Raw genomic sequence first — 18,525 nt, 5'->3', positions numbered from 1 at the left:
CTCTACCACTTGAGCCACAGCGCCACTTCCGGCTTTTTTCTTTTTGTTTATGTGGTGCTGAGGAATCGAACCCAGGGCCTCATGCATGCAAGGCAAGCGTTCTACCACTGAGCTGATGCAACTCTTTTGAGTCGGTGTCTGTTTGTCACTTCGCTGACTCCATGCCCACCTATCCTGAGATCCCTGTCCCGTCGGTCCCAGTGCTCCAGCCAAGCTGGTCTGTCACAGATCATATGGTAGTTCTATTTTTAAAATTTGAGGAACTACTGGTCTGTTTCCCAAAGCAGTTGCCTAGTTTTTATATTTCCACCAGCACAACACAAAGGCTCCACGACTGGACCCCTTCCCCCGCCCACCAAAAGAAAAAAAAAGAATATCCTGAAAAGCAAACTTGGAGGAAAACATATTTACATCCAGCCTATATTCTCTGACTGGGAAACTTTTGTCTCCCAGCATTTTTGTTTTGTTTTGTTTTGTTTTGTTGGTCATGGGGCTTGAACTCTGGGCTTGGGTGCTGTCCCTGCGCTCTTCAGCTCAAGGCGAGCACTCTACTGCTTGAGCCACAGTGCCACTTCCAGTTTTCAAGTGGTTTATTGGAGATAAGAGTCTTATGGACTTTCCTGCCCAGGCTGGCTTTGAACCCAGATTCTCAGATCTCAGCTTCCTGAGTAACCAGGATTACAGGCATGAGCCACTGGCACCCAGCTTGTCTCCCAACATTCTATCTCTTCCTCTCATCCGGCTAAGTAGGTGTGAGAGTTCTCATTTATCAAGGACTAGACCACAACCATTGTAGAAAAAAAGCTCTTGTTACCCTACTTTCCCTTAAGAAGGGGTCAGAGACAATTGCCAAATGAGAAGATTTGAAGTGAAGCTGAGCAAACACTTTGTGGAGGAGACAGGCCATTCAGGGAGGTGGCCTGGGAAACAGGGCAGCTCTGAGCCAAGATGAGTCTCCTCCCACCTCCTGGACGCGCCTCCAATAACTCTGAAAACAGACTCAAAACTTTGCCAGAGCAACTAGAAAATGCCAGAAATCAGAGATGGGCCTTTGGTGTGAATTCCCCTCGCCCAACTGCACAGTGAGTTAAGAGGTAGGAGAAACAGACCTCCGGGGGCCATCATCCCTCTTTCTCCAGAGACAGGCTTGCTCCAGGATTCCATTTTAACTAGGTGGGTCCCTGAGGTGGGATCCATCCTTACACACACACACACACACACACACACACACACACACACACACACACACACGCTGCTCCTTAAGAAAAGACCAGTCCTTGGTTCATGCTGTTCATGGGATTTATTGTCACAGGTCAGTGGGCAGCAGGGGAAGAGGACAGACATGCCCACCATGAGGTGGCATTGAGCCACTCAGCACTAGTTACACACTGCACACGGTGGGAGGGAGGAAGGGAGGCCTCCTCACTGGCAGCAGCTGCACTTCTCTGCTTCCTCCTTGCTTCCCTCTGCTCCTTTGCACACGCAATCACTGCTGCACTTCTTACATTCTTCAGGGCAGCAAGAGCAGCAGCCTGCAGAGAAAACAGGGGTATCCAATCTGACGCCTCCCCTCTGTCTCTGTTAAAGGGAAGGGAAGTGCAGGGGAGGATGTGGGGGGCTGGGGAGTCACCCCGCTTCAACCAGTGTTGGTTGTGCCCTCTTCCTCTCATGCCCGGCCTGACTCAGCATCAGACAGGGTCACCTTGCAATTAGCCCACAGCTGGGGAGCCCTGGGGATGGTGTGTGTGGGCCTAGGCTGAGGGAATGCTAGGCCTTAGGGAGAAGACACACAAAGCTAAATGGCCTTGGAGGAGTGGAGACCAGGCTGGTGTAGAGGGTTCAAGAATCCTATCAGGTGCCTAGGCCTAGTTTTATACCCAAGACCAGAAACAAACCCTCACTTGTGCACGACCCTCACTCATGCATGTAACACTGCTGTGACTGGGAGGTTTGGGAGTTCAAACTGAGGGGGTCCACAAGGCCTGAGAGGCACCAGGAGCTGGAGCTGCAGAGCTGAGCCCCTCCTCCCCTCAGCCTCTCTTGGGGCCTCCTCTGTCAGTGGAGGTTTTAAATCATGGGGCTCTAGGTGGACCAGGGAGCAGTTCTCAGTCTCCAGTCTTCTGAGAATTTATTACCCCAGCACCTTCTGTATCAACCCCTGCGGATGGGCCAGGGCCTCAGTATTTTAAGGTCTGCCCGGGAGGTTTTGCAAAGCAATGAGGCTCTCACTGTATCCCGGACCGCGGGGGAAGGGGCAAGGGAAGAAAGATTGGGGGGGGGGGAGAACTCACTCTTCTTGCATTTGGTGCAATCGCATCCGTCACACTTGCAGGAGGAGCCCGTGCAGGTGCAGGGGCCTCCTAGGAAAGAGAGGCCACAGGAAGGGTTAATGTGGTCAAACTCGGATCCCTCCCCCACTCCTTGCGTAAAAGTGGGGACTGGGCTGCCACATCTATGCTCTTCGCGACCTGGACGTTCTCATCCTTTTCCAAGTTAGAGATGGGAAATGGGGGCCCTTCCCTCCAAGTGTCCTTGGGCAAAGGTCGTGGGATTCTTTGCTAGCAAAGGGGGTCTGCTGTGTAGCAGAAGAGGGGTAGGGGACTCACCAGTAGTACAGGGGCAGGTCTCAGGGTCCATGGCGAGGCAAGCAGCCGCTGGAGACGGTGAACCGGCTTCTCCAGGCGATCCCACGACGCACCGCACGGCTGGTGGCAGCAGGTGGCCAGGTTTTTATAGCCCCAGGCGGGGGCGCGCGTGCAAAGCCCGCTGGGCGTCGCCCCCGCGCACGGCGCCCGCTCTGCCGTGCGCACTGGCCCGGGCGCACTGCGGCAGCCGCGTTCCCCCCGCCCCAGTCCCCGTCTCTGTCCCCGCGGTGCGCACCGAGGCCGCTCCCGCGACGTACCGCGCGCACCAGCTTCTCCGGGCGCCTCGCCCAGGTTGCCATGGAGACGCGTCCCTGCTGAGTCCCACGACGCCGCAGCCGCTGGGAGCGAGCTGGGCATCTCCCGCAAAGGAAAGAGAGGCGCTTTGCCCTTCCCCAGCCCTTCCTGGCTCTCACCACCCCTGATCCTAACAGTCTTCGTGCCAGTTTAGTCCAAATAGGGTGCTGAGTGGGAGCAGAAAGAAACCCTTCACCTTGATCCTGGCACTGCCCATTTCACTGCCAGAGGCCTGGAGTGTAAAAGATGGCCATAGAAGGGGCCAGCATTGGGCTCTTGGTTGGAGGGATATTGTTTCCCCGGTGTGGCAGCTCCTCTACCAAGGCCTTCTCCCAAGGGCTCCTCCCAAGGGCTCTGAACACCCTGCGAACCTTAACTTCCACCTGGGAAACCTGTCTCTCCTGCGGTGGTGATTCATTGTTCTCTTTCTTTCTTTCTTTCTTTCTTTCTTTCTTTCTTTCTTTCTTACTTCCTTCCTTCCTTCCTTTCTTTCTTTCTTTCTTTCATTGTTGGTCTTGGGGCCTGAACTCTGGGACTGGGCACTGCCCCTCAGCTCTTCAGCTCAAGGCTAACTCTACCACTTGAGCCATAGTACCACTTCAAGGCAAGCACTCTATCACTGACCCACCTTCCCAGCCTGGAGGTGATTCTTTAGGGAGGTGGGCCTTCAGAGGTGTGTGTGTGTGTGTTAGTCATGGGTCTTGAACTCTGGGCCTGGGCACTGTGCTGTCCCTGAGCTCTACCACTTTGAGCCACAGCTCCACTTTTAGTTTTCTGGTGGTTAATTGGAGACAAGTCTCACAGACTTTCCTGACTGGGCTAGCTTCAGACTTCGATTCTCAGATTTCAGTTTCCTGAGTAACTAGGATTACAGGTGTGAGCCACCCATGCCTGGCTGGTTTTGTTTTCTGTTTTTTTGTTTTTTGTTTTTTTTTGTGTGTTTTCTTTTGGGTCCGGTCATGGGGCCTGAACTCTGGGCCTGGGCGCTGTCCCTCAGCTCTTCAGCTCAAGGCTAGCACTCTACCACTTGAGCCACAGCGCCACTTCCAGCTTTTTTCTTTTTGTGTATGTGGTGCTGAGGAATCGAACCTAGGACCTCATGCATGCAAGGCAAGCACTCTACCACTGAGCCAACCTCCCAGCCCACTTTCTTTCTTTTTCTTTTTATTTTTTTATTGATGCATACAAGGCAAGCACTCTACCACTGAGCCACCTGGGCAAGATAATGAGTACATTTCTTATCAAGCATTGTAGCCTCCTCCTTTGTTTCCCCTTCCCATCTCTTCCAAGCCTCCCTCCCCCCCCCCCAGCCCACTTTCTGCTTTTTTTGCTGATTAATTGGAGATAGGAGTCTCACAGACTTTTCTGACTGAGCTGGCTTCTAACCTTGGCCCACAGATCTTAGCCTCCTGAGAAACTAAGATTACAGGCATGAACCACCAGCATCCAGCCCACCATCCTTCTTAAGCTGATTTGCTTAGGTGTTTTGTCACAGCAGCTCACAGTGAATGAATGAAGTCCTGGTGACTGGGTTCACACCGAGACCTTGTCACTTACTAGGAAGGTAGCAAGTTCTAGTAAGTTATTTGATTATCTCTGTACCTTGCTTTGCTCAGGGGGAAAGTAGAAGTAATGTTAGTGTCTGCTTCATCCATTTGTCAGGGGTTTAAATGGGATGGCATTTAAAAAGCACTCAGGGTCTGGTAGGGTCCTAGTCATGCTGACCTTCATCATTTATAAATGAGATTAGATAAGGACTCTGCAGGGAACTAATGCTCTTATATAACACCCAGCCTCATTTCCCGGAATGTCATGGCCTCCACTTGATACAGGACTACAGGGGTCAGCAGTGACCCAGGCACATCCATTGGTCCTCACTCTAGGCCCTGCACCCAATCTAGGAGCTTCCCAATAGAAGAGCGTTCATGGGGACTTACCTTTAATTGGACTGGAGCCAACAGGCAGGTTGGATGAGGGGAGGAGATCATCCAGGTTCTCACTGTAAGGTCCATTCCTGGATGGCAAGCAGACCCCACCCAGTACCTGCATTATCTAGGCAACTGGGACACCTGGAAGAGGTCACATCTGCATCCGCTGAGGTCACATCTGGATCTGATGTGGCCACACCTTTCTCTCACCTGGTCCCACCTCTTACCTGGTCCCACTTCCCTTTACCTGGACACACCTTTCCCCGCCCCTACCCTATATAAGGCCTAACCCAGGGCCAGATGCCCTCTTTTGCCAGCCTTGTGGAGTGCCAACCTTGCCTGGTCCCAGCAGGTCTACTAAATAAACCTACCCCTTACCTGCATACCACGTGCGTGGTGCTGTTCTTACTCGGCTACTTCTTATTAAAAACCTAACACACACCAGCTAAAATCCCCAAATGATCTCACAAAAGCAAGATAACCAGCAAGTCCCACACCCTATCTGAAATTGATCCAATGTAAGATTACGCTTTGTTCTCAAAGTTCCTCCATTTACTATTCTGGGACTATACAGTTGTTCAGGATTTCAGGAATCTGGGTAAAAGTGGTATGTGAAATGACTGAAAATATGTTTATCTGAGAATAAAAAATAAAGGTGTGTGTGTGTGTGTGTGTGTGTGTGTGTGTGTATGTGTGTGAATAAAAAATAAAGGTGTGTGTGTGTGTGTGTGTGTGTGTGTGTGTGTGTGTGTGTGTGTGTACAATCCTGGGGCTTGAACTCAGGGACTGGGTACAGTACCTGAGCTTCTTTGGTTCAAAAATAGCACTCTACCACTTGAGCCACAGCTTCACTTCTGGCTTTTTGGTAGTTTATTGGAGATAAGAGTCTCACAAACTTTCCTGCCCAGTCTGGCTTTGAACTGTGATCCTAAGGTATCAGCCTCCTGAGTAACTTGGATAAAAGGCATAAGCCTTTGGTACCCAGCAAATAGTCTTTTAGTTGGAACAATTTGGACTTATTAACTGAGTGACATTGAATGAAGCAGCTGAAACTGGTGGCGGGGTGCGGGGGGGCAGGAGTACTAGTTTATGAGTCTATGATTTCTAGTTCCAGTTTGCTCAGTGAGTAGTTGTGTAAATTGAAGGAAAGCTTCTCCCTAGTTTGCACCAAGTATTCACATGGGTCAACCAGATGACTGGTAGTGGTTTCTACATATAAGGTCTGCTGTAGGAGGCTTATCACGTAGAGGGTGCCAAGTGTCTGGCCAAAGTGTATGCCCACCATCATGAGGAACTCTACACTTTGCAAGTTATCTCACTGACTGCTTCCAATTACCAGTAAGGTAGGCATTGCTATGCCATTCTTTGTAGGTGAGGAAACTGAGGCTCAGAGAGGTTAATTGACTGAGTTGCCATAGAGGTAGGACTAGAATAGAAATACAGTGCTTCTCAGCCCCCCCCCAATATCTAGACACCAGGCTCCTGGTGTTAATTAATAATTATATATTATATTATACTATTAATTTTTTGTTTGTTTTTGTTTTTATCCGTCATGCAGCTTGAACTCAGGGTCTGGGCTTTGTCCCTGAGCTCTTGTCTAAGACTTTGGGTCACAGCTCTACTTCTGGTTTTCTGATGGTTAATTGGAGATAAGAGTCTCGTGGACTTTTCCTGCTCAGGCTAGCTTTGAACCTTGATCCTCACAGCTCAGCCTCTTGAGTAGATAAGATTACAGGCTTGAGCCACCAGTGCCTGGATATTAATGATGTTTCAATACTCAATGTAAATATCATCATAGAACCACATAATCTTCCAATCTGCAACAAAGGAAATCATCTTGTCTCCTCTCTACTCACAAGGCAGGTATACAGCCTCTGGAAATGCCTCATTCAGAACTCCCAGTACTAGCAACAGCCCTGAGTTATCCGTTAGCACACCTATGAGGTTGCATATAGTTCCCACGTGTGTCGATTGTCCCTCCCAGGGAGGCTATGAGATTCTCCACTCCCAGCTGATCAAGGTTTCTTCCTGGTATATCAGGAAGCCCAACTTTTATCTGCAAAGGGACTGAGTGTCTGAGTGAGGCTGTCATTATGAGTTATAGCAACTAGCTACCTCTGGTTACCTAAATTCTAGAACGTTGTGACATTGACTTCCCAGTTTTCACCAGCCTATTGATGTACTTGAGGTCTTATCCCTGACTTGGCTAAGTACCTGGCCTCCTCTCCTTGCTCCATCAACCCTAGTTTGAGAAGTAACCCTAAGACTTCTAAAAATTCATGCTATGGGTGCCATCTTTTTTTTTTTTTTTTTTTGGTTGGTCATGGGGCTTGAACTCTGGGCCTGGGTGCTGTCCCTCAGCTCTTCAGCTCAAGGCGAGCGCTCTACCACTTGAGCTACAGCGCCACTTCTGGTTTTCTGGTGGTTTATTGGAGATAGGAGTCTCACGGTCTCTCCTACCGGGGCTGGCTTTGAACCGAGATCCTCAGATCTCAGCCTCCTGAGTAGCTAGGATTACAGGCGTGAGCCACCAGCGCCCGGCCTATGGGTGCCATCTTGTTTTAGCAAATGTGGAAACCAAAGACAGCATAAATCTTGGTCAAAATCACACAGCAAAGTTGAAATGGAACTAACATTTCAACCATGTCTCTTGGCTCAGTGTCTGATTTCACTGGTCCATCTTCCCAAAATGAGATGATTTAAAAAAAAATAAATTAACCTCAAATTGCATAGTAACAAGGCTATTCTCCCAATCTTCCTGATTATTTCAAGGAGCTCAGTTTCCATGCTTTTCTCCTACCCCAACTCCCCTGTTGAACAGAGAAAGGGTGAGGAGTCAGGAAAAGGATTGGGAGAGGAGCATCAGAAGGTTCCAGTGTCTAGCTGGAAATTTTGTGCTTTGTTTTAGTTCTCTATGTTTATCTCCATGATTATTCCTTGTTTATAGCAAATGATTCAGTATCTCCACAAGAGTAGTGATATAAGATTTCCTTTCAAAATAAATTTTAGGATAATACTAGACTAGCTGATACATGATTATAACTAAAATTAGATGCTTTTCAACTTGCTCTGTGCCAGTCTAGTGCTCTGCACATTCAAATTGAACGTCTGTTTCATCTTCCTTCCTGCATCCTACAGAGAAGTCTTTGTGTGCCTTTTTTTTCCCCTCTCTTTCTTTTTGTGCTGGTCCTAGGGTTTGAACTCAGGGCCTAGGCACTATCCTTAGCTTTTTTTTTTTTTTTTAATTGGTCGTAGGGCTTGAACTCTGGCCTGGGCGCTGTCCCTGAGCTCTTCAGCTCAAGGCTAGCACTCTACCACCTGAGCCACAGTGCCACTTCCGGCTTTTTCTGCTTATGTGGTGCTGAGGAATCGAACCCAGGGCGTCATGCATACAAGGCAAGCACTCTACCACTGAGCCATCTTCCCAGCCCTCCTTAGCTTTTTCACTAAAGGTTGACACTATCACTTGATCCTCAATCCTCAATCTCCACTTCCTGTTTGTTAATTGGATACAAGAGTCTCACAGACTTTCCTGCCTGGACTGGCTTTGAACCACAATCCTCAGATCTCAGGCTTCTCAGTAGGTATGATTACAAGTGTGAGCACGTGCTTCTTTTGTGTCTTCTAAAGGCCATGGGTGATTCTATTCTATGTTTGGTGACTGGCAGGATTAGGGATGTTGGAAGACAGTCAGGAGGGGCAGCAAGCTTCAGCTAATAAGGTAGTCAAATTAGCTCCAACCAGAACATACATCAATCTCTTGGTTTCCAGTGTCTGGCTCTAAGAACTATCCAACACTGGGTGCTTCCAGAGGGGCTGATCTTTCTGATGTGATAGGGAGAGAGGTGGCTTTGCATCTCTGACTTTGTGACTTTCTAGGTTTTCTCATCTGCTAAGACAAAGCAGATGGTACCCAAGTGTGATTTTCACAAGGGGGTCCCAGAGGCACTGCTCAAATGCTGGGCTGAGTAGAGCAAGGCAGGGCAGGGCACAAGATGCATCAATAATCCCCTGACAACCTTGAGGCTAATATCACAAAGGACTAGGCTCCCAGAAGCCCGTCCTGTCAGTGAGAGAGTTAAGGGAGCAGTCAGTTGGTACTGATGGAGTCATGCTGGAGCACTGGTGAGTCAAGGACAGTTACCTCATAGAAGCGGCGAGGACGAGGGCTCCCAGGCCCCAAGACTATGGGGGGATGATGAGGACCCACATTAGCTCGGGAACCAGAAAAACCTTCAGGGCTTGGCTTGTAAGGACTGTTGCAATGCACACTGCTAGGCTCTCTGCCAAGGGCAGACCATAGGTTTCCTTCCCCAGATCACCTTGACCCTGAGCCAGAATCTTCCCACAAACTGCAGAAAACAAAGCAAATCTGAATTGAAAAAGCCAAACAAAAGCAAAATGGAGTGAAGACTGACATTCTATTTATTTGTTGCTGTTTTACTTTATTTTGTGTTATTTATTTGTGAGGCAGGATCTCACTAGGTAGCTTGTTTTTAAAAATGCACCAAGTTAAAAAAATGTACCAAGTATCCATTTACGGAGCATGCAACCCCTAATGCTGATATGAAAAGGAAAAATAGGGCTGGGAAAGTGGCTCAGTGGTAGAGTGCTTGCCTTGCATGCATGAGGCTCTGGGTTCGATTCCTCAGCACCACAAAGCTGGAAGTGGTGCTGTGCTCCAGTGGTAGAGTGCTAGCCATGAGCTGAAGAGCTGAGGGACAGTGCCCAGTCCCAGAGTTCAGGCCCCATGACTGGCACACACACACACACAAAAGGTAAAATACTTCAGCTTGATAGCATAGGAAGTATTCCTTGTAGCTTCTAGGAGATCTTTTATATGCATATATATTTATACACACATATATGCATATACACATATGCATATACACATATGCATATATTGTATATATATATATACATATAGGTATAGCTGAGCAAACATGAAAAAAATAGCATTCACTTGTACATGGGAAAAAAAAGAAAGCTTGGTGCCAGTGGCTCATGCCTGTAATCCTAACTACTCAGGAAGCTGAGATCCAAGGATCACAGTTTAAAGCCAGTCTGTGCAGGAAAGTCTGTGACACTCTTTTCTCCAATTAACCACCAGAAAACCATAATTGGAGCTATGGCTTCAAGTGGTAGAGTGCTGGCTTTGAGCAAAAAATCTCGGGCACAGCACCCAGACCCTGAGTTCAAGCCCACAACTGACCAAAAAATAAAGCAAGTGGGCCCTGTTACTGGGGAGGCTGCAGCAGGAAGATTACTTAAATCCAGGCTGAGCAACATACAAGACCTTGTTGAGGATAGAGGAAGAGACTGAGGGCTAGAGAGTGAGACAGAGGGACAGACAGACAGAAGCAGAAAGCAAGGAAAGGAGTGAGGAGGAATGAGAAAGTATAGAAGGGAAAAAGGAAGAAGAAAGTATGTGTGTGGGAAGACAACTATTACTGCATGGGTGATTTGTAAACTAATACTCCACAATTTCACCATAACCGTTCCGTGTGGGTGTGAATGTTCAATGTCTGTGTACATCCTGATGTCTACAGGCCCTGGCTTACTTGAAAAAATTTCATACATTTAGACATTAGGACATTTCCAATTTTGCACAACCATTTTTATAAAGGGGGGTATTTCTCACTTCCCCCCCTTAATTTGTAGCAATTTTTTTTTTTTAAGAATAGACTTACCAGAAGTGAAGCCATGGAATCCAATGGGAAGAACGTTTTTGTTGGTCTTTCTTGTGTATTATCAAATTGCACCTTTTCACCAGCTTGTCTTTGTTGGTGCTGTGCAGGCCTTACTCCAGACCGGTTAACCTTGCTTTGTGAATCTGACTGCTTTGCACTTTGTGGGCCCTGGGAGATCTTGTGCTGAGGGATCCTCCTAGCTGCTCTATCCCCAAGGCCCTAGTCCCTTTCTGGGCAGCTTAGGCCCCAAATTAGCCAGGCAGAGGCAGGGAGAGGGTTGCTAACCTCAGCATGACTTTCCAGAACACCGATTATGCTGCTGGGCCTGATTGTGGGCAAGAGCGCCCCCTGCAGCTGGTATGAAGAACTTCCTGTACTGAGACCTGGCCTATACCTCCTTCCCACCACACTCCTCAGGCAGAGGACTGTGTGGCCCAGTGTGGGGATGGTACAAACTGAAACACATAATTGAAAGCGACAGTGTGTGACAAGACAACCGATTACATTTATACTTTTTGAGAAAAAGAACCTGCTGGGCTAGTTTAATTTTGTCTCATATCTACCAGTCAAATCTTGTGCTTTGAAAATGTTCTGTCTTTGACATCAGTATTAGGACAATCTGTAAGTCTTCTTGGCACTCAAATATAGCCAGTATTATTTTTAATAAAGGAACGTTTATTTAAAAGTGAAAGAAAATAGCAGGAACTCTCCATCTGGAAAGGAGAACTAAACAGGGCGGGATGGTGTCATTTTCGAGAGCAGATATTGACAATTAGTTCATTGCATAGTGCCAAATCCCCGCTTCTGAATTATAGAAGCTTACCCTATCTTCTGTAATAAAATTGGGTGTTGTGGGTTGTTGTCGGTAGACTCTCTAAAGCCAAAGCACAGACAGGGATCCTGCAGCCTTCCCTCTGTTTTTTCCATACAGAGTTAGCCTCTGAATGAGGAAGACATAAACTCATGCCCCAGTCCTGCCCCTTGTAAGCCTTATGACTTGGAGTAAATCCCCTGGAGCCTCAACTTTCTCACTGGTAAAGTGGGACTTCTAACAGAATTCTCTCTGGGGATGTCAGCTTAGCAGGTACCTCACCTTTGCAGGGCCTTTGACAGAAGCAAAGAAGGAGGCCTTGCTAGCATTTCATCCTCTTTCTTTCCCACTGTGGCTTGTTCCACTCTATGGGGACACTAAAATTCACCCAAGAATGCCCAGAACCCCCCCCAAAAAAGCCAGTGCAAAAAAAAGAGTGCATGACTCAGTGGTAGAGTGCCTGCCTATCAAGCAGGAGGCCCTGAGTTCAAATCCAGTACCACCAAAAAGGAGAGAGAGAGAAGAGAGCTAGAGAAAGGAAGAAAGGGCGGAAGGATGGAAGAAAAGGAATATGATAGAAATGAGGGAGAGTGAGTCAGGTGCATGTGGCTCATACCTGTAATCCTAGCTACCCAGGAGGCTGAGATCTGAGGATTAAGGTTTTAAACCAGCCTGGGCAAAGAAGTCCTTAAGACTCTTCTCTCCAACAGAGTACTCAAGAAAACAAAAACAGGGCTGGGAAGGTGGCTCAGTGGTAGAGCGCTTGCCTTGCATGCTTGAGGCCCTGGGTTCGATTCCTCAGCAGCACATAAGCAGAAAAAAAATGCCGGAAGTGGTGCTGTGGCTCAAGTGGTAGAGTGCTAGCCTTGAAAGGAAGAGCTCAGGGACAGTGCCCAGGCCCAGAGTTCAGGCCCCATGACCAAAAAAAGTAAGAAAGAGAGAGAGAGAGAGAGAGGAAAGAAAGAAAGAAAGAAAGAAAGAAAGAAAGAAAGAAAGAAAGAAAGAAAGAAAGAAAGAAAGAAAGAAAGAGAAAGAAAGAAAATGTGGGGTTGAGGCTGAGGGAGAAAAGTTCACTTGCTTGCAGGAGATAGGAGGGGCTACTCCTCCCCCCATCCCCCAACCTCATACACACACAATATGGTTGCCAACATCAGGATCCCAAGAAGCCTGAGAGCTCTCAGCCAGGTCTCTCAGAGATTTACAAACCAAAGTCTACAATGGGCTACAGTCCTACTAAAACCCCATTTTACCAGAGACCTACTAGGTACAAAGATGCTCTGCTGTAGTTTCCCCATACAGCCCTGTGAGATCCACTTTACAGAGGGGGAAACTGAGCTTCAAGAGGCTCAATGGTCAAGGTTACGTATGCAGGTGGGGTGCCAGTGTCTGATGCCAAAGAACACACCCTCCCCAATGCAGTGCAAGGCTGACTACACAGCTCCTGGGCGGTTCATGAAAGGAAACCTTTCCAGGGAGGCCTCAGCTTATTTCCAAACAGGATGATGACAGCGAGGATTAAAAAAAAAAAAGTTCCATACAAAATTAATCCTGCCAGTGGAGCCCAGCCCCATGGTGCATCCCGATGCTGCCCTGGGACCTTGCAGAAGGCTCCGTTCTCACCCTCGGTTGCCTGGCAGAGTCTAGTGGAGGACAGTGGGCTGGCTCAGACCCTTGGGGGAGTGAATGCAGGGCGTGTTTGAGTTCCCTGCCTTCTGCTCTGTTCAGGGCTGCTACTGGATGCATGGGTGGGAGGCTGGGATCTGTTCCCAATGCCAGCCTCCAGGGGCTTCAGCTTTCCTAGTCATCCATCTAGGAAATCATTTCTTAGCAAGTCTGCTTGGTAATTGTGCATGTACCTCCACTAGCCTCTACTTCCTGGTCCACATGTGCCAGGTCCTGCAGTCCAGACTGTTAGGAAAATGGAGGAGAAAGGAAAAGGTCAGACTCAGTCTTAACTGGGTAATACTGTTTATTATTGAGGCACCACAGCAAGGGGCAGCAACCTTCCCATGGGATCGGAGGTTGGAGTTGGGCTTTTATGGGATCTGAGCAAGGACATAGCGGTTATCAAGAAGGCCATTAGTGCTGGGGAGGTGAGGCCTTTCCGTTAGGATCTCAATGGGATGTCAACAACCAGGCTTAGGTTGAATAGCCCTGTTGGCAAGTCACGCAGGTCCTGCACACCTGCAATTTTGCCTGATGTCCATATGCACCTGGGATAATAGGTTAGGGGTCAATCCTTCATATTCCACCTTCAGATTCATAAGAAGATTGGGCCAAGAAGGAAGAAGTTGGTAAGTTTTTCACTAACTGGCCCAAGTCAGTGACCCAGCAGGGCCCCTAATACCTGCCATATGCTGGCTTGGGGATGTTTTCTAATTATACACAGACTCTCCTCGTGGTTGATTTGGTGCTCACATCCTACTAAACAGCTACTTTTTCACAATCATGATGGTGGTGATGGTGATGATGATGATGTCAGTCACAGGACTTGAATTCAGGGCCTGAGTGCTGTCCCTGAATACTTTTGCTCAAGGCTAGCGCTCTACCACTTTGAGCCACAACTCCTCTTCCGGTTTTCTGGTGGTTAATTGGAGATAAGAGTCTCATGGACTTTCCTGCCTAAGCTGGCTTTGAATCATAATCCTTAGATCTCAGCCTTCTGAGTAGCTAGGTTTACAGGTATGAGCCACCAGCACCTGGCTTGTTTGGTTTTGGGGCTGGTCCTAGGGCTTGAACTTAGGGCCTAGGCACTGGCTAGAATTCTTTCATTTGAGTCACAGCTTCATTTCTGGCTTTTTGGTAGTTAATTGGAAATGAAAGTCTCATGGACTTTCCTGTCCAGGCTGTCTTTGAACTTCGGTCCTCAGATCTTAGCCATCTGAAAAGTTAGGATTACAGGCACAAGCCTCTGGTGCCCAGTCCATAGTGAGGTATTCTGGGCTAACCCTAGGCCAGCGGAGCCAGGCTAAGTCTACAATGGGCTGCAGTCCTCCTAAAAAACCAGAGACCTACTATGTACAAAGGTGCTCAGCTATAGTTTCCCCAAAGCAGATGCTGTGCCTAAAGTGGTCTTTTGGTAGGAATTTCAGAAAGCACTGATGGGGAATGAGGATGTGGAGCAAGCAAGGCAGACATGTGAGTTAATGAGCAGGTGATGCCATGGGCGATTGGAGACTTCCAGGGCTACTGGAGACTTCTGTGACACGTCTCACTATTGTCCCACTTGGGGGGAAGATGCTTGGTATTTATCTCCCAATTCCTGTTTGTCATTGGTTCATGGGGCCATCTTGGAGTATTGTGAGGAAACCTAGTTAGAGCAATCATACCTTATGGTAAGTAGCTCTGGGCAAGAGGGGCAGGTGGGCAGGTCTAGGATCTGTACCAGCCAGCCCTGCTTGGTCTTGCTAGGTGAGGGGAACAATGCTCACCGGACAACCATGAATAAAAGTTTTATTGCTTCAAGCACTTTACACAAATGTCACCAACACCACATTTGGGCAAATATATAAAAAGCACAATTTATTGTACAATCCTTTCAACTTCTTGACTTATACACTGTACAGATGCTTTCCCACGGTCTCTCCTGGCATCGTGGGTGGGTTTCAGGCACAGCAGCTGCACTTGTCTGAACCTCCTTTGCAAATGCAGCCCCGGGCACATTTGGCACAGCCTGGGGGACAGCAGGGACAGCAGCCTGAAAGAGTTAGAAGTTGGACAGATCAACACCCCAAGCACAAAGGCTTCAATCCATGATAGCAGAAACCCTGGGATAGAAGAGCTGGACGGGATCCCAGAGGTCATCTAGAGCCCATCAGAGGCTCATAGAGGGGGAAGGGTTTGCCAAGGCCACGGACAGCGGCAGGCAGATAAAAGAATAGAAGCCAGGGCTCATGGCTCTAGGCCAGTGCTGTATCTCCTTGGCTGCTAGACAGGATGAAACCTCGCCTCTGCTCCCTTTCTCTCCAAACATGTGGATGGCCTCATCCCTGAGCAGGCTGCCACCCTTGAGAGCTCTGTCCCAGGCCTCATTCCAGATCCCTCTCAAATGGGTAAAAGGTATCCAGAAATCTCTCCCTCACAATCGTGGCTAGATGGTGGAAGATGAAGGGTTGGGCCTTTCTCAGCTCCTAGCTGTGGTGTCCCCAGTCAGCATACTCACTTTTGCGACATGTTTTACAGTTACAAGTTGTACATTTGCAGTTGTCTCCACAGATACAGATCCCTCCTAGAAGAGAGGACAGACTGCCTTGAGTATGAGGACAAGGATGGATGGACACATGGCTGGACTTCGCAGGGCAAGGCTACTGGCAGCCCTAGGGAAGGGCTGGATGAGGGAGGGTCGATGCTGCTGAACATCTCCCGGGTCACACAGTTCCAGTCATAGGCCACAGATGGGAACAGGGATGGCTGTCTCAGCCCTACCTGGAATCCTTGTTAAAATGTGCAGTCCTGGGCTCAGCCCTCGAGATAGTGTGATTCCTAAGTCTTAGTGGGACCAGGAGACATCCTGATGTACAATCAGGCCAGAAAAATCATTAGGCTAGTCCAACCCCAGCAAGTCAGGGTTCCTCTGGGAGCCATATAAGCCTTTTATGTCCTCTTTAGCCTGAATGTCGAGGAAGATGGGCAAAGACATAAGCAAGTTCAAAGTGAGAAAGCCAGGCCTCTTTCACTTCTGTTTTCATAACAGGAAAGCTGCTGGTTGAACTCAGGACCTGGACACTCTTAGCTTTTTTTCTTAAGGCTGATGCTCTACCACTTGATTCATAGCTTCACTTCTGATTTTTTTGGTGGTTAACTGGAGATAAGAATCTTATGAACGGGGCTGGGAAGGTGGCTCAGTGGTAGAGCGCTTGCCTTGCAAGCCTGAGGCCCTGGGTTCGATTCCTTAGCACCATATAAGCAAAAAGAAAAAAAGCCGGAAGTGGCGCTGTGGCTCAAGTGCTTGAGCGCTAGCCTTGAGCTGAAGAGCTGAGGGACAGCGCCCAGGCCCAGAGTTCAGGCCCCACAACCGGACCCAAAAAAAAAAAAAAAAAAAAAGAATCTTATGAACTTTATGAACTTTCCTTACCCAGCCAGGAAGATCTCAACCTCCTGATTTTGTTTTTAAAAAAACTCTTCCCTTCATCATTTTCAATCTCAAAATGCTGGATACTTTTGTCTCCTTTCTTAGTCTTTGGTCTAGGCATCTGGTCATGCAGCGCTGAGGATGAGGGAGGCTTGTAGGACTTATAGTACCATTTCCAAACCCTTTGACCCCCTCCTTCTAATCAACATGCTTCTGTGAAGCAATCAGCATTAGAGACTCAGGGTCCACTAAGACTCTCCTGATGTCTGCATGTGCTTAACAATTTTTACATTTTCTTTTTTTTTTTGGGTCTGGTTGTGGGGTCTGAACTCTGGGTCTGGGCGCTGTCCCTCAGCTCTTCAGCTCAAGGCTAGCACTCTACCACTTGAGCCACAGCGCCACTTCCGGCTTTTTTCTTTTTGCTTATGTGGTGCTGAGGAATCGAACCCAGGGCCTCATGCATGCAAGGCAAGCACTCTACCACTGAGCCACCTTCCCAGCCCCAATTTTTACATTTTCATAGCAAGCCTGGGATGTAGGCAGCTGGAAAAAAATAAGTAACCTCAGTTTACAGATAAGGAAACTCAGGTCCAGAAATAAGACATCAATTTGCAAATAGCAGCAAAATGGATCAAAACCAAGTGACCAGGTTCTGGGCCAGCACCCTTTGTCCCTTCCTGGTACTTGCTACTCAGGGCCTAGAATAGAAAGACCAAGATTTTCAGGTTCATTTCTCAGCCATTTCCTGAGTCAGGGTTCCAGTAAATCAGGCTGGGAGCCAGCAGAGTGGGAGGCGCCTACCAATTGTATGTCTAGCATAAACCCACTGTTGATCCCAACTGGAGGAAAGAGAAGTTTCCCCCAGAGTCCTGCATGCTCCCTATAGGATGCTTAGTACCAGGTTCCAGGATCTCAGGTAGGCATCCTTACTTACCAGACATACAGGTGCAATCCCCAGGGTCCATGGTCCAGGTGTGCTAGTGGCTCTGGTATTGTCAGGTCTGAGGAAGGGAGGCTGAAGCAGCAGTGGCTGGAGGCTCCTTATTTATAGTTGAGTAGGTGTGGGCTGCAACTCACCCCACCTCTCCCTGGGGCCAGACGCCCTGCACACGGCCCTGTTCAGACGCTGCAAGCTGGGGGTGGGGAGAGCAGGCAAAAGAGGGCATGGAGCAGTAGTCATTTGGGTGGCTTTTCAAAAAGGGCTATACCCGCCCCACCTGCTCCCTGTCAAGTGTCAAGGAACTATGCTCAGATCCACAGCTCTGGGCATCAAGCCTTTTACTCCATTAACTGCCATTTCTGTCCCATCATTCACCTGGGCTGCTCCCACCCAGGCATTGAGCCTCATTCTCTCTTCCCTGGTTGGCCATAAAAGTCCTCACTGAGGGGTAGAAAATCAGAAGGATGTCTTCTCCTGGAGCCTTCAGCCTCTCATTATAGACATCCATGGAGTGATAGAAGAAAAGGATTTGGGGGAGATTTAACTGGCTCAAAAACTCCATCCTAACCCCATTCTTGGATAAAGGTATCATCTGCCTACCTTTCAGTCTTATGCAAAGTGCCTCAAATGACCCCAAATGTGGTCCTCATCCACTCCCATATAGAAATTCCATGGGTGTCTTTTTTGTTTGTTTGTTTTGTCTTAATTTGGTAGTGGTACTTAGATTTTGAACTCAGGGCCACATGTTTCCCACTTGAGCCACACCTCCAGCTGCCTAGATGGAAATTCTGGAGCTATTTTAGACTTCTGCCACTCTCAGTTGGAAGAAATATCTTCAGTGTCCCTTTAGTGCCATCAATAATTTTGCACATTCATCACGCCAGTTTGATTATGTGTGTGATTTTATTTATTTATTTACTTACTTACATACTTACTTATTTACTTATGGGGCTTGAACTCAGAGCCTGGGTACTGTCCCTGAGCTGTTTAGCTCACGGCTAGCACTCCATTACTTTGAGTTCCACTTCTGGTTTTCTGGTGGTTAATTGGAGATAAGAGTCTCACTGACTTTGCTGCCCAAGCATTTCTAATATAATCCTCAGATCTCAGCTTCCTGAATAGGTAGGATTTCAGATGCTACTCACT

General features: G+C 48.1%; 2 protein-coding genes across 2 annotated transcripts; both read right to left on the bottom strand.

Moving 5' to 3' along the window:
• Positions 1 to 1,285: 1,285 nt before the first annotated feature.
• On the bottom strand, positions 1,286 to 2,716 carry Mt3 (metallothionein 3). Its single transcript, XM_013027922.1, has 3 exons — positions 2,607 to 2,716; positions 2,292 to 2,360; positions 1,286 to 1,532 (listed from the first exon to the last, which is right to left on the bottom strand). Exons 1-3 carry the CDS (start codon positions 2,635 to 2,637, stop codon positions 1,423 to 1,425), a joined length of 210 nt encoding a protein of 69 aa, XP_012883376.1. The 5' UTR covers positions 2,638 to 2,716; the 3' UTR covers positions 1,286 to 1,422.
• A 12,103-nt stretch (positions 2,717 to 14,819) lies between these two features.
• On the bottom strand, positions 14,820 to 17,460 carry Mt4 (metallothionein 4). The gene is made up of 3 exons (XM_013027921.1): positions 17,374 to 17,460; positions 15,531 to 15,596; positions 14,820 to 15,065 (listed from the first exon to the last, which is right to left on the bottom strand). Exons 1-3 carry the CDS (start codon positions 17,402 to 17,404, stop codon positions 14,974 to 14,976), a joined length of 189 nt encoding a protein of 62 aa, XP_012883375.1. The 5' UTR covers positions 17,405 to 17,460; the 3' UTR covers positions 14,820 to 14,973.
• Positions 17,461 to 18,525: the final 1,065 nt, after the last annotated feature.

Source organism: Dipodomys ordii, unplaced genomic scaffold (genome assembly GCF_000151885.1).
Source record: "Dipodomys ordii isolate 6190 unplaced genomic scaffold, Dord_2.0 Scaffold106, whole genome shotgun sequence".
NCBI classification, from domain to species: domain Eukaryota; kingdom Metazoa; phylum Chordata; class Mammalia; order Rodentia; family Heteromyidae; genus Dipodomys; species Dipodomys ordii.
This window is presented reverse-complemented; position numbering and strand designations above follow the sequence as displayed.